The 16,485-nt window shown below is 35.3% G+C and overlaps 1 protein-coding gene across 4 annotated transcripts in view; it reads right to left on the bottom strand.

The window, feature by feature from the left end:
• MAPK10 (mitogen-activated protein kinase 10) overlaps positions 1-16,485 on the bottom strand; it is a gene marked incomplete at its 5' end in the record, with an annotated part of 141,441 nt that overhangs the window by 66,795 nt on the left and 58,161 nt on the right. For 3 of the 4 annotated variants that reach the window (XM_080696998.1, XM_080696999.1, XM_080697000.1), the window contains 4 exons: positions 8,363-8,528; positions 9,230-9,368; positions 10,314-10,372; positions 15,023-15,152. In XM_080696998.1, coding sequence (XP_080553124.1) covers positions 8,363-8,528; positions 9,230-9,368; positions 10,314-10,372; positions 15,023-15,152 — 494 coding nt within the window. Of the gene's footprint in view, positions 1-5,159; positions 5,232-8,362; positions 8,529-9,229; positions 9,369-10,313; positions 10,373-15,022; positions 15,153-16,485 lie in introns of all 4 variants that reach the window. The other variant, XM_080696997.1, reaches the window with a different exon arrangement.

The raw sequence follows: 16,485 nt of genomic DNA, 5'->3' as shown, positions 1-16,485 counted from the left end.
TATCCATCATGAAGTGAGCAACTTTGCTTCACCATGAATTCCCTGCCTTGATGTTCAGCCTCACTAGAAGGCACAAAACAATTGAGTTAATCAACCATGGACTGAAACCTCTAAAACTGCAAGTCGAAATAAATCTCTCCTCCTTTTAAGTTGATTACCTCAGGTATTTTGTCATAGCAACTGAAAGCTAACTCAGTGATCTTTATCTAGCAACCTCAAAAATGTCTCTTATCTCTTGTACCACAATTTCTGAGACCATACTGCTTTTCTCTTTAACATAATTATATTTTCACTTATTGTAAGATTTAGACAATGCTCTCATAAATTTTTTTAATAAATGTCACAAAGTACAACACCAAGAGCATTTATAATAATAGCTTTTTTAATCAGAACATTTCTTTGGAAATGTTTTAAAAGTTATGCATTTAATTAGTTATTTAATAAAAGAATATTGTTTTAAACTTCAATTCAAAGGTGGAATATGAGACTACTGATATTCACAAATAATCTGACAACATACATACTTTGTATAAGTGTATATAAGAAACACAAACAATTTATAGAATTCAATGTGAAATATACCAATGTTAGGAAATAAAAGAAATAATTTTCCTTGAGCCTACCTATTAAAAAATACTTTTCTTTCTCAATAGCCTCAGTATCTCCAGTTCTTATTTTAATCAATCCTGTTTCACTCATATTTTTATAAAACAATAATAAAAGAGTAGTTAGCACACTAACAATGAAAATAATCTTTTTTTAAATTTTCATATCAATTCGTAAATTCATTTTAGAAAATATGTTTATGATTACCTGCAATTTGTTTATGAAATGAAAGAATGATTATTAAGTTTTATATCTAAATTTATCTAAATTTATACCATTTGCTATAACCCTCTATTATTTAATGCTAAGGGTGAGGCTTAGACTATCTAGCAATGCATTAGTTGAAAAGCTTAGAAAGTAAGCACTTTCAAAGAGCTGAGAAAAACTAAAAATTAGAATATACTAGGTTTAATTATCTACAACTTTCCATTTTTGTTACTTTTACTTTTATTGCTTCTAATTCTCATGTTCAAAATTTAATTTGGCATTCATTTGATTTGATGGTGGTGTATGTGTATGTGTTGTCTTGTGGGGAGGGAGAGGAGGGTGCTGGAGATTGAACCCATTAGCATTCTACCTCTGAGCTTTACCCCCCTAGCCTTTTTTTTTTGTCATTTTAAAACTGCTGAGGGTCTCCATAAGTTTCTGAGGCTCACCTCAAACTTGTGTTCCTCCAGTCCTAGCTTCTCAAATACTGGGGTTACAGGCACAGGCCACCATGCCAGGTGACAGTGGTTTTCTTATTTCTTCAAATGTGTTTTCAGCAAACTATTTTCCTGTTCCTTAATATCTTCACTCCCTGGGCAAGGTTATATTTCTACCTTTTTCATTCTAATTGAAATTTCTTTTGTCTGCAGGAAAAAAGGCCAGAGTGAGTATTTTAGTAGTCCCCTGTCAGCTTTAGTGGGGCAGTTGAACTAAATAGTTGGGGAGAATAGACTTGAGAGGCAGAGTTTTCAAATGAGTACCATGCGCCTATCTGGAATAGCTCACAAGTCCAGAGGACTCTGGCCAAGTGCCCTAGATAAAGGGCCATCTACACATCCTTGCTTGGAGAAAGTCCTGTCACTTGTAATAGAATTGAAAAAAAGAAAAAGTATAAAGCCTGTATCTAAAAGAAGTAGACTTACGAAAATAGCTCATGAAAAGTCAACTGGTGCTTGGGAGTCTTTGGCAATCAAGAAGGTGCATGGCCCAGGTGGAGGAAGGGAGGGACTAGACAGGCTATAGAAAAACTTCTAAGAAAGCATCACGAATCCACATGCTATAAATTATTACTGGAAGGCACAAAAGAAAATAATGAACCTAGCATATTTATTGCTCTCTACTTAAAACTCAGCTTTGGTCTAAATATTTTTAATAACACTACATACCATATTATGCCAATATACATTCTATGAAATATGTTTTATGGAATGGTGTATAAGAGTTATATTTATGTACAGCTAAAAATATAATACAAACATATTTTAGAAATATTTCTTTGAACATTAAAATAGTGAACTAATGGATAAAAAGGAAACGTGTATTGTTATTTATTTAATTGTATTTATCTTGACATCACTGATTTAATTTTAAATAATTTTAAATACACTACTTTGTTTTATCATTTAGATACTATTAACCCCAGGAAAAACCCATGCTATTTCTCAGATGCAATAATAGTTTTAAAACTTCAGTTATCAATAACAATTTAATAAGTTTTCCTGATTTATCAAGATGTCTTTATTATTATCTTTGCTTAGGGATCAGATTAAACATTCTGTGAAAAAAGAATATTATCACATTATTTTGGTTTCAGAGTAATTTAATATTACTACCAATATTAAATAATTAATCATTAATAGTATTAAGAGTATTTCTTCAGTCAGACTTGGTGGCATATATGTGTGTGGGAGGAAGGTATGTGTGGTACTGGGGACTGAACACAGAGGCATTCTACCTATGATCTACACCACAAGCACTTTTTGGTTTTCAAACAGGGTCTCTGGCTAAGTTGCTGACAGTCTCATTAAATTGCTGATACTGGCCTTGAACCTGCAATCCTTCTGGCTCAGCCTCCCAAGTATTGGGATTACAAGCATAGATTTTATATAACTTTTTTTTAACAATTTCATTTCAGCTCCAAACATTTTTCTAAAACAAACTACAATAAAAGGAAAGAAAGGAACCTCCAAAAAAGTATTTTCAGATGAATAAAATATCATTAATGGTGCCCTCTTTCTACTTTTATTGAATTTTAAACTTAAATTGTCAAAATAGGAGAAGAGCAGCCATGATAAATGCTAAATTAAATCTCAGAAAAACAACCTTGCTATGTGGAAATCAAGTGATCTGTAACAGCACGGTCACAAAGAAATGAGAAACCTTGTGGCCCTGTCTTCCACTGACAAGTGCCCTACGAGACAGGGCACCCAATTTACCCCTGAGTATTGACTGAGAGCTCCCTGTTTGTTTGTTTGTTTGTTTGTTTGTTTGAACTGTATTATACCCCAAGGCATGAGCACAAAGAGAATAACTCCTACTTTGGAATAAGATCAGCTCATTTAAATGTGAATCCACATTAATAATTTTAACATTATTCAAATCAACTACATTGGCTATATAATTGATCTCTAAACTATAGATAACTAATTTAAGTGGAATGAACTTTTTGAAGTAGTCCTGTAATACTTGATGGTGAAAATGATACTTAGTGCAACAGATAAAGGAAATTAAAGCAAAAATATAATTTAATCCTTTAAGATTGATTACAAATAAATCAAAAGCTGTCATGCCATTATCCCAACTACTGAACCAGCACTATCCAATAGAAGAAATGATATCACAAATGCAAGCCATGTGTGGGATTTGGGTTTTTTTTTAATATTCACATTAAAAAGAAGATGAAGAAGCCGGGCGTGGTGGCGCACGCTTGTAATAACTGCGCTTGGGAGGCGGAGACAGGAGGATCGCTTAGGTTCGAAGCCAGCCGCGCTGGATTAAGAGACCCTATTTCCAAAACAAAAAACAACAACAAAAAAAAACTATAAAAATAGGTCTGGGAGTATAGCCTGGAGGTAGAAGGGTTTCCAGAAACCCCAGTACCACCAAAAAAAAAAAAAAAAGAAGAAGATAAAGAAACAAGTGAGATTAATTTTAGCAATGTATGTTATTTAGCCTAATGTTAAAATATCACTATAATAACCAGTATAAAATTATTAATAATATATTTTATATACCTTTTTACAGCTTCAAAAAGTGATATGTATTTCATAGATAACAGCACACGTCAACTCTATTGAACAGTGAAGGGAAGGTCTAGAAGTTATTTTTACTTTATATTACTAGTGGCGTTTAGAGAAATCTCATTAATATCCTGCAGAATGAATAAATGCCTATAGAAATGCAGGTTTATAGTGATTCCAACTTCTTATTTAGTTAGGTCATTTTTTTGTATTATTGTCCTGCTTTTTCTACTGAAATAAAAATTGTAATCTTTCTTATCTAATAAACATGTTCCTTAATAAAGCTTTCTTAATCATATAAAATGGTTAATAGTATCATGGAGAATATTTCTTATCACCAGTTTCAAAATATGCTGAATTATCCTTGCATTATTCTGGTCAGTTTTGCACTAGATTGCACTAGTGACTTAGCCAGTGTTATCTTGTGTTGGCAAGATATTTCTGCATTTATTAAAGTATATTCTCCAGTTAATATGTAAACTTTATTGTCCACTTATTACAATGTGTGCCTCTATTAAAGAATAAACTTTTGGTTAAACAATATATCTGCTTATTTAATAACTCCAACTCCTCAATAGCTCACTATGATATTTCTGATGGGATATACTGTAAGACCCAGTGGTAAAATTTAAATCCACACTATTTTGTAAAATTCTAAATTTGGTGGAAAAAGCAATTATGTCCTCCAATGTCACATTTTGAAGTTAAGCAAGGGAAGCCTATTTTAAACTCACCCGACTGCTGGCAGTGTGAATAATAATTGTGATTTTTAGACATAGAAGTTCATGTTTTGAGGAGAATATGCCATATTGACCTATTTAAGACTGGATAGAATGTCAAGAATAATTTAAGATCAATGAAGTCATAGAGAGAAGCTTAGTATGATAGTAAGGGAAAAATCATTATGTTTAAATGTTGTAGAAGCAAAAAAAAATTTAGAAAATCCTGCAGAATGAATAAATGGAAAATGGAAAGTAACTTGCAAGTAGGTGACTTATTTTGCTAATTATAAAGATAATTATATTTTAATCATTTGGAGCCTGGTGGCCTCTGTTATTTATGAAAAATAGCATTGCTATTTCGAGTTACAGGCAAGAAGGTATTTTAAAAAGAGAAAAAGCCATTAAATGAAAATGCAATTAAGGGAAATCACTGTGGCGGGTAGTCTGTAGTTCTGGTCAGATTATAGATATTATCACTCTTTTATTACAATTATACCACTTACCCAACTTTTTGCTTCTATCTTTACTCTCCTGGTAAAATCATTACGTGTTTAAAGGGAGAGAAAACAAAACAGGTAAAGCTGCGGCAAAGGTACAAGGATACAGTCCCTTCCTGGAAAGAGGATTTTGTGGCGAACCATTTCTCCCATAATGCATCCCACAGACCATATATCCACTAGAACAGGAGAGAGGGCAGTGAAGAAAGGAGGAAAGCAGAGTTAACTGAGATTACTGACCTCTGAGGGAGGAGGGAAAAGAACAGTTTGATTAGAAGGTACAAGTTTCACCTCCCACCAGAAGTCGACCAAAAGGCGAATTAACACCAGCAATATATATGATTGTATAAACACTGACTAGTATGAGAACTCAAATTAATGTTTAAAAAAAACATTACTTTGTGGATGCTGAAGATTACCTCTTAGTGCCACAAAATGGTGACATCAATGATATGGAAAAGCAAGAGCTAAACCAAAAGTATCTCCGTGGCAGGTGAAAGATAAGGCCATCAAGAGGGTTTTTTTTTTAAATATCATTTGCTAAATGAAGACAAGTAATTTTAATAAACCCATGGAGGTAGCTCTTTTCATTTTCTGATAGTTATGTTAAATAGGGCAACAAGAGAGCAGTTTTATTTTGTCAAAAATAAGTGTATATCCAATCAAATTCAAGAAACTAGAAATTGCTTAGAACCATCCTTTAAAGGTAGAAGAACCCAAATCTCTGGTATTCAAAACATTGTTTTTCTTTTGGATATTATCCTTCTAAATAAATTCTAATGTATTTAGTTATCATTTCTATTTCAAATATTTTGAGAAAAATAGTATATGATGAATTAGCACATGGTATAAGGGAGTCATCTAGGAGTAAAGTGAAAAATGTATGAGAGGTGAGAAAATTTGTTACATGTGTATATGCATTTCACAACTGTCATACTTGTTAATCAAACATGCTTCGCCTTGTCCTCCAACAATAACCGTCTTCCAACTCGCCTTTTGTTAAGGACAAAGGGAACTTTGGGGCACGAACATTAAGCTGAATGCTCCTTGGGGAAGGGAAGCAGGGCAGGGTGCGCAGGACAGCTGGGCATGCCTGATGTGGGAGCAAGCAGGCTCTTCTGCATGATAACCTTCTCTGCTCAGAGGGAGCACAGCTCAGGGGCTAGGCACACCTTCTCCACCTTCTCCACGCACCTAAAGAAGCCCGAGAACCAAACAGCAACTTACAGCCTCTCTAATGAGAGAGGGAAGGGGATGAGTCCCTCCTGTCTAAATGGAAAAGGTCTGAGAAGTCTGAATAGGCAAATTTAGACCCCCAAGCTCATTGTACATCCTCCATCATTTTTATTTTATTGACCTACTAATGAGGCAGTGTGTTATTTGATATATACATATAATGTGCAATGATCAAATCAGGCTCTGGTACATCCAACATCTCAAATATTTGTCAACTATTTCTGCTGGGAACATTCAAAATCCTCTCTTCTAGCCATCTTGAAATATACCATGAATTTTTGTTAACTGGAACTCTTAGTTCTGACACTCCTTTAATTGGTTCTTCTGTGCTTTTTAAAAAAAATAACTTGTGAAGAGCATGAAGGATAGAGTTCCTTGGGAAAATTGTCTTATTGATCTTTTGAGTCAAAAGGTACCAGAACTCTGGCTCTGGCCACCTAGGTGAACCTGACCTTCTTAAGCAACTTTTCCCCTACCTCCATAAAAAATGAATAAATGTATTGGCTGTCTTCTAATCTGAAAGCACACAAAGAATTTTGTTTAACTTCAGTGGCCACAGAATTTTCATAAAAGTATACTACAGTGTCTGTACATAAAATTATAAAATAATTATTTTATATAACTCATCAATTGTCTAATTGTTATCTTGCATAATTGTCTAATTGATATAAATTATCAATTAGACAATTGATAAGTTATATAAAATAATTATTTTATTTTATAATAAAATAGAATAGAAAAACAAGTATGAAAGTCACAGTGAACATATATATAATTTTAATTCAAACTATTTTAATTTCTAAATAGATTAGATATATTGAATATGTTGTTAATATACCATATTGCTTATAAGAGATATTCTGGTCAAAATAATATAGTGTGCTTTCTAAGAAGGCATTTTATAAATTCTCCATTTTAATCAATCAAAATTTATTTTGAAGCCGGGCGTGGTGGCACACGCTTGTAATCCCATCATTCGGGAGGCTGAGACCTGGAGGATCGGGGTTCGTGGACAGCCTCAGCTACTTAGTGAGGCCCTCTGCAACTCAGTAAGACCCGGTTTCAAAATAAAGAATAAAAAATAGGGCAGGGGGTATAGCTCGGAGGTCAAATGCCCCTGGGTTCCACCATCCCCAGACCCGCAAAAAAAAAAAAATAATAATTTGAATATATTTTAATAGTCTTTATATGTTCTTCCTTTTTTTTTCTGTAGTACTAGAGATTGGATCTAGGAGCTTTCTACTTCTAAGCAACACCCCTAGCCGCTTTTATTTTTTTGTTTTGAAACAGAATCTTGCTAAATTGCTGATGCTGGACTTGAATTTGCAATACTCCTTTCTTAGCTTCCTGAGTACTGGGATTATACATAGTGTACCCAGGTGACAGCCTTATTTTAAAGTGCTCATGTATACCAGATTTTCCTTATGAATATAATAATGTAAATTCTGATATTTTCCTTTCTATGGAGCCTGAAATTTATAAAATTTTACTAGACAATTGCTACCCTCAATAGTTACAGAGAAGTTGAAGGTATTAAATAAATCCTAAACTTGAATAATTTAGATAATTCCAACTTGAATAATTTAGATTATTCTGATTTTACTATTCATTGAGTGCGTGTAAAGGATCTCACTTGAAGAATTAGTGATCTTTTTGTTGGTTTTTTTTCCCTAGGACTAGCGTCATTAATCTAAGATATGACACAAAAGCCAAATGTTTAAATGACATAAATTTCTGCCTGTTTTCACTCTTTGAGCTGAGCTCCAACTGGAATAGCAATTTGTTTCAATAGCTATGGCATGTGTGCTAATCAGTATCCACTTGACTGTTTAATCAGACTCCATTTACTCTTCTTTATAGCTATAACACTTTAGTGCTCTTCTTGCAAAGCTTACTTCTCAGAAACATCCTTCACATTTTTAATGAGTGATTTTTTTTCCTGGCAGTATTTTTTTTAACTGAATATGAAAGCTGGCAGCTCTATTTTTGAAAACTCAACTATATGAAGAAGAACATTCCTCCTGGCTCTCTAAAGCATACACTGTTTTCTTCATGGTTTCAGAAGCATCCCTACCGTTTTCCTTGTAGCCCATTCCCAGGATGACCTCGGGGGCTCTGTAATAACGTGTCACCACATACGGAGTCATCATGAAGCTCGTGCCTGCTGTCCTGGCCAGTCCAAAGTCGAGGATTTTCAATGTGCAATCAGACTTGACTACAATGTTACTTGGCTTTAAATCCTGATAATAGGAAGAAGGGAAGAAATTAAAAGCCAGTGTCCAGTGAAACTTGCCATCTCCATCAACTCAATCAACATAGTAGTCTCGCAACTGTACCGATGGCCCCCTGGTCTGCAGAGCCCTATGTATGGTATGCAATTACTGCTACAAAAAGGTTTACAACTAGGTTTAGGTTTTAAAACTATCCTCAGATAGCCTTTTGGAGAGGATTATATTATCAGTTTAACTATTTAAGCTCATCTTAGGAAGAAGTTTTAGAAAAAAACAGTAACAACATATTAGCATCTCTTAGGTTTTCTTTGAGAGCACCATGAACCTTTCGGTTCATATTTCCCTTCTAGATCCCAGAGAGTAAAAGATCTGGGTAACTGTCTTTATGTTGCCGCACACGAACTGTGGAAATGAACTGTCTTGTTTTGGCTGCACATATGACCTCTGCCAATCAAAGAGCTAGAGAACATGTGAGGCTTCTCAGACGCTGATTCTCAATGGACTGAAACAGAATGTCAAACAAAGTCAACTGAAGCATAGAAAAAAGTTCCTTTGACACGTTAGTGAGCAATGTGCTAATTCTGCTCTAAAAGGAAAGAGAGAAGAACTTGTGTTTGACCAGGTCCCCCTGCACAAAGAAGATAATCTGCAGTTGTTCTTTTTCTTTTCCCAAAACCTCTTAACTATAATTGTAGAGTAAGTGTTCTTACCCTGTGAATAATCCCGGCAGAGTGGAGATGTTTAATGCCACACAGCATTTGATATAGCAGGTAAGACATTCGCTCATGGTCTAATTCCATCTGAATCACCTGACACAAGTTGGCATCCATCAGTTCCATTACTAAGTAACTAGAAGGGAAATCCGCATGTTGGTTTCAGATCACAAAATTTATAAAACCCTTCAATCAATTTAAAATCCCCTACTACACCTGAAGGTTTTCTGATCTTCCTTGCTCTATCTTGACCAGATCAACACTATAAAAAAGTTCGAGTACTGCGTGTATGTCAACTTTAGTAACTCTACCACCAGGTTCTTAGAGGAGGCACCACTTATCAATGTGTGGTTTGTGTCTATAATTTTATAACTTTATCTTGCTCCCACTTTTCTCTGTTTTCCCTCAACTACTTTCTGAATATTATGATTACAAATAAGAAAAAAATTAGGACAGCTAATTCTATTACATGCAATATAGCTGTGTTAAAGAAGACAATATGTTGGGAAATTATTTTCCTTTCTCTGCTAATTTCTGCTGTATTTTAGATAGCTTATTTTTATAGAAAAAAATCAAAGGTACTGCAAAAATATAAAGAATAAAGATAATTTTATCATGTCCCTTTTATTAATATTTCTTGAAGTGAATTGACTTTTGTTGGAAAGTTCATAAATTCAGTTACTGATAAATAAGTAAAGAAGTAAATACGTAAGCCTTTCTTTTTTTGGTGGTACTGGGGTTCCTGGAAGCCCTTCTTCCTCCGGGCTACACTCCCAGACCTATTTTATGTTTTTGAAACAGGGTCTCTTACACCAGCACGGCTGGTTTCGAACCTGCGCGATCCTCCTGTCTCCGCCTCCCAAGCGCGGGGATTACAAGCGTGCGCCACCACACCCGGCGACGTAAGCCTTTCTTATGGAGTCAAGAACATGACTTCTCTCTCTCTCTCTCTCTCTCTCTCTCTCTCTCTCTCTCTCTCTCTCTCTCTCTCTCATTATTGCTTTGGCTTTTCCCCTTTAGTTATTTTTTGAGTGAGTACTGTACTCACAACTTCCTTCTCTTCATAAGTTTTGTTACTTACACATCTTGGAACTCCTCCAGGGTTTTCTGGGGTGTGAAGACATTTAATAAACTAATAATCTAAAAGACAGATCATGGAAGGGAAAAAGAAAAAAGAGTAAATTATTTTGGAAGAATATTTAAGCATGCATTTATTCTAACTGAAAGTTTAAAGTCTATAAAATTATGGTGGAAATAGAGAGGTTGGGGAAGTTTTCTAGGCTTTCTCATAGAATATGTGATCTGTCTTCAGGTTAATGATACAGTTTAAAAAGCTCATGTTCTTGGACAGAATGAAGAGTCAGAGATGTAACACTTATACTGCTTTTGTGTGATTCTCTCTGGTAGGACAAAGAGCTATAAAGTGCTTCAATAACAAAAAGGGGGCAAAGTCACATGAGAGGACAAAGGCAGCAGTCAAATTTCAACACGACTTAGGAAGATGAGACTTTTCCTCCATATGCACAAAGTAGTGTTCTCATTCAAGTGTTTTTTTATATGGCTACTGTAGTTTTCAATTTAAAAAAAATTATCTCACCCTCAAATAGTACTTAAACTATTTTTCCAATGGTGATTGTGGGGAAAGGCATATCTTAAACATTAGCAGTGATTAATTTAGCATAAAACATTGAAAAACTTCCTAAATTCATTTCTAAACTTTTTTGTTTCCTATTTTAATTACTTTATCTATCAGTTAATAAAGAATTTTACCTTTTAGAATAAGTAATTTAAATGTTGGTGATCACAGTCCCTCATAAATTAGAGACATAAATAACTCAACATATTTCCATATAAGTATTCTTTATTAATGTGCCAATGAGAAATGAAAATAAAAATATATAGGTAGCAATCTCCTACTCACAAGATAGTTGCAACCATTTTACAAAACGGCATAAATATAAGTTCAAGATTTAAACAGCTTCAAAGTACGAATCAATGAATTTTAGTAAAGTTCATAAGTGGTGCAGAAATATATAAAGTAATTGAAAACAAAAAATTCTAAACACCTGAGAGATGCAGTCACTTGTGTGGAATGTTTTTCCATTTGTTGAGGAATTACTGAGAAATCATAAGCCCGTCCAATATTTTCTAGTATACATATATATGACAATGGTTATAACATCGAAAACCCAAGGTGATATATTATATAGCAGCAACTTTAATGGAAAAACAGATATGGAACAAAAATGTATTCAAAACTTTTAATTATAGTGTTCATTAATTCTGTACACTTAGTTGTAGTGAGTATTAAACAAAAGTCTATGTAATATATCTTTCATTTGTCTGTTTCCCTAATACTTTATCTCATAAAGCAACTTATTTCATTTCAGTATTAGTTTAGATAAAAACACTGGAGATTGTACATAGTTTGCATGTTCACCCAAATGTCCCTTAAAAATAGAAAAAGGCTACTTCCATCATTCAGTGAACAAATAATCTAAATAATTTAAATCAGTCTAGAAAATAAAATTTTTTAAAATTTCAGTATTATTGTTTTAAAAGGTAACTTCTCAAATCTATTTCTTATTGTTTGTTATTATTTTTCTCTTTTATGCCTTTATTTTATAATCTCTACCTTCTAAGATTTCCCTTTTAGATTTTCTTTCATTCTTTTTTTCTCCCTTATAAATTTTAATTCCTACTAACAACTAATTTAAAATCTTGTCTTTAAAAATATATGATTGCAGGTATTCCATCTTCAATTATATAGTTTTCAGTAGGAACTTAAGTTCTTTCATTCTAGCATCTTGGGAGGCACAGATGAGAACCAATGTCTATGATGGCCCCACAGTCACATCAATTATCAATTCCTGGAATTGAGTATTTGCTTTCTAAATGGATTTTCTTCACTGTTATTAGAGATTTAATGGAATTAATTCACTGTTTTTTCTTTACTTTCAACATATAAAGTTCTACATTAACTTTCTTTCCATTACTATTGTAAGTACTAGTATAAAATTCACAATTGCCTATGAGTAATTTCCTATTAAAAATTTCACTTCTGAAGTCTTATATACATAAATATATATACCCCCCTAAAAAGAATACAGCAGGAAAGATACCATTTAAAAATCATCATTGCAACTTGGAACTCTTTTGTAAGGTGTTATTGATATGATTCCCTTTTATTTCAGTCTAAAATAAGAAGTATATAAGTCTCTTTTCCGTTATAATAACAAAATACCTGAGACAGGCTAACTTTATAAAGAATAGAGGATTATTTAGATCATAGTTCTGAAAGATCAAGGGAATAGTACCAATATCAGCTCACCTCTGAAGAAGATCTTAGAGCAGATGGCATGTGTGCAAGGAAGAAACCACATCTCAAAATAGTAAGCTAGGGACTGATTCAGGCCTTGGGCTCACTCTTAAATTCATTCTTATGAAAGCTGAGGAGTCTCATTATGGATATCTTAATAACCTCGGAAGGCACATCTCCCAATGACCTAAGGACCTCTCTTAAGGCTCAACCTCTTAAAGGTCCTATCACTTCCTGCATCACCACACTGGGGGCCAAGCTTCCAATAGGAAAGCACTGAGAAACACACTCAAACCATGTCAAGCTATGCCAGAGAGTATCTCCCAAGTAATTGGCGCTTTTCTGTGCAATGTGTTTAGGGACTGGAAGGAAGATTGGGAAAATATAGATATATGTATGGAAAGCTTTCCATACAGTTGCTTCATTGATGTATCCTACTATTTTCCATTGCCCATGATTTGTTTCATCCATTTTACTACCATAAAAACATATTGCCCTGGTCATGTGGTCAATCTTGTCCCTGCCTTTATTTAACATACTAAGAGGACAAATGGGTACAGTGACTCTTCTTAAAATTATCTTTTCTTTCACTCCTTTATCACTTTCTAGATGTCTCACATTCTTTGATGGTCACATAAGTGATGAATAAATACCTCGATATTTCACTCTTAGTGAGGCCTTCCCTGCTCAACCTATTGGAAAGGGTGACCCTGCTCACTGTGTACTGACAAGCAATGTCTATCTTCTTTCTTTGCTTTATTTAACTTAATAGCATGTATCACTCTCTGACATGTAGTCATTTGTGTATTAAAATATTTGGATTGCCTTTCTCTCACCAGTAGAACCCAAGCTCCACATGAAAGGGATATGTCCCAGTTTTCTTCCTGCAGAATTCTCAGCAGCTGGAGTATAGATTTATTCCTGGCACATTTCATTCATTCAAAATACATGTCAAATGACTGAATTTAAAATGTCATTGGTTTCAAACAACTCAACAGCATAAAAACAACCTGACTTAAAAGTCATTGAGCGATCGCACTGTTCACTGGGCTTGGATCCACAAATATCTTTCAGTCAAGAAGTCATACATTTGCTTCTTCTCGGTGCCACTGGGAGATTGTCGGCCACACAACAAGATCCCTTGTTCATAAAAATATATGGATAATTTCATATATTATCTATTATTTTTATATTTAAGAATTTTGTAAGGAGTTATTGATATTATTGTTTAGTTTCATTTATTATAATTTACAACTTAGTGTGTTATGTGTGTGTGTGGTGTTGTGCTTGCTGGGGATTGAACCCAGGGGCATTCTACCGCATCCAAACCTATTTTATTTTTATATTTGAGACAAAGTCTTGCTAGGTTGATAAAGAGTCTCACTATTTGCTAAGGCTGCCCTTGAATTTGCTATCCTCCTGTCTCAGCCTTCCAAGTTCTAGGATTACAGGCATATACCACCACACCCTGCTTATAACTTATTTTTATTACATATTTATAAAAACTATGCTTAATAAAATATATTATAATTTAACTGTTAAGAATACTAATTATACAAATAATTATCTCATTTCACCTTACTACGAAGAAATGGAAGAATTCTAGAGACTTTTTCATGCAAGTGAAGAAACAAAGACTCTTAGGCGAACAAACTTATAATAGTCTACCCTGCTGAGTTCCATTGAGAAATGTTCCTAATGATCCCATTCTGAAGTACTACACAAATACATACCTGTTTGCCCAACCCTAAAACAACAAACATGCCAACACACAATGTGTACACAGGACAGTTGGAGGCCACTGCCAGACTTAGCAAAAACACAGAGAAGATAGAGCAATAAGTTCATATCTTCACCTGTTAAAAATTAAATTTAAGCCGGGCGTGGTGGCGCTCGCTTGTAATCTCCCCACTTGGGAGGAAGAGACAGGAGGATCATGCTGGTTCGAAGCCAGCCTTGGGGCTTAAGAGACCCTGTTTCCAAATAAAACAGTATAAAAATAGGTCTGGGAGTGTAGCCCGGAGGTAGAAGGGTTTCCAGGAACCCCAGTACCACCCCTAAATAAATAAATAAATAAATAAATAATAAAAATTAAATTTTAATTATGAAGAAACATTGTTCTATAGGATTTGGAGGGGGTTGTTTTGTTTGGGAGTTTGTTTTGATTTTTTGAAAAGCATAAAGCTTTCTGGTTAATTTGGAGCAAGGCAAGCAAATAAGGTTAATTTTATAACAGGGACATTTCTATCAAATTCATCTCCTAGAGGCCATATGGCTTTTAGATGATTCTTAAGCAGGAAGGACCATGAGGACAATGAAATCAAATGTAGCATATGGGCAAGATAAACAGTCTAAAGAGGCAGAAACTGCAAAGTAGAGGAAGCCTTTTCTACCCAAATCATCTCTTATATTCTACCCTTGATTTCACAGCTTCCTGCTGCCAGTGGTTCAAAAATAACGATGAAACTCACGTTTTTATGGTTCACACACTTCATGAGAACCAGCTCCCGGTAAGCTCTCTTGGCATGCGTTTGGTTCTGAAACGGTCTGCTGAGCTTCTTAATAGCCACATTTCTGTCAAGGACAGCGTCGTATGCAGCACTGCGGAGATTCAAGAGCAACCGAGAATTAAGAACAAAGGAACCTCAGAACTACGACCTTCCTGGGCATGTGAATTTAAAAAATATACTATTTTGGAATCCTACATAGATACCATTATTCTCAGGTCACATGCTAATCAGACCATAAGAAAAAACATGAGGAACTAGAAGAAGGAGGAAGAGGAGAGAAGAAGGAGAAGGGAGGAATGAAAGGGAGCATCTTATAACAATGCAGTATAAAATGTCATCAGTGAGTTGGGGGAGGGGCAAATTTTTCACAGGCCACTGGACCAAGGCAAGTATTTTATCTCACTGGGCTTGAATTTTCCATATTCTAAAGTATAATATTGGATCTTCTCTAGCCATACAAACCCATAATTTTATTTGATTATTTTAAATACATATTCATTCTGTTCCCAGTCACAGGAGCCAGTTTTTTTTTTAATTTTTTATTTTTTTAATTGGTGCATTGTAATCATATATCACATTGGAATACAAGACTTGAGAGGATATACAAGCACACATCATCCAGTTAGCCCTCATCCAGCCCCCATCCCATTCTCTCCCCCTCCCTCGATCCCATGCTTGTTTGGTGATTAACTTTGACACATTTGTTTATGTACCTCCTGCGTTTTAAAGAGGCTCCATCCTCCACTATTCCATACCCTCTAATTGGTCACCTTATTGCTTCACTATAGGGCCCTTTCTATAGTTCGACCAATTTCTGTTGCCCCTTTCCTCCTAGTTTTTGCTGATTAGGGGAAGCATCTGATTTTTATTTTCTGCGATATTTCTCTGTGCATGCTGCGTTGCAAGTACCGATCCCACTCTTGACGGCGCCAGTAGTGGCCTGGCTACCCAGTGGACTGATCCAGACCTCACTGGCTCAAGCAGCGGCCTTGCCTCATGGGAGGCCCCAATTCTGGTCTTGCTGGCCCCGATACCAGCCTAACCCCTCGGCAGGCTCCAATCCCGGCCTCGAAGGCCCCAGCACCAGCCTAGCCTAATGGCAGGCTCTGATCCTGGCCTCGCTGGCACTGGCACTGGCCTAACCCCTCGGCAGGCTCCGACCCCAGCCTCGGAGGCCCCAGTAGTGGCCTTGCCTCCTGTCAGGCTCCGATGCCGGCCCTTGGCCCCGGCATCGGCCTAACCCCTTGGCAGACTCCGATCCCGGCCTCAGAGGCCCCAGCCCTGGCCTTGCCTCATGGTGAGCATAGGAGCCAGTTTTTAAGGTATGATACTAATTGCCAATGAAAGCACAGATTGATTAATAATCAAAGTACACTCATTAAGAGTAACAAAGTTCAAAGATAAGTATGTAATCTCAGATTTCA

This window comes from Muscardinus avellanarius (assembly GCF_963383645.1).
Source record: "Muscardinus avellanarius genome assembly, chromosome: 6".
In the NCBI taxonomy this organism is placed as follows: domain Eukaryota; kingdom Metazoa; phylum Chordata; class Mammalia; order Rodentia; family Gliridae; genus Muscardinus; species Muscardinus avellanarius.
This window is presented reverse-complemented; position numbering and strand designations above follow the sequence as displayed.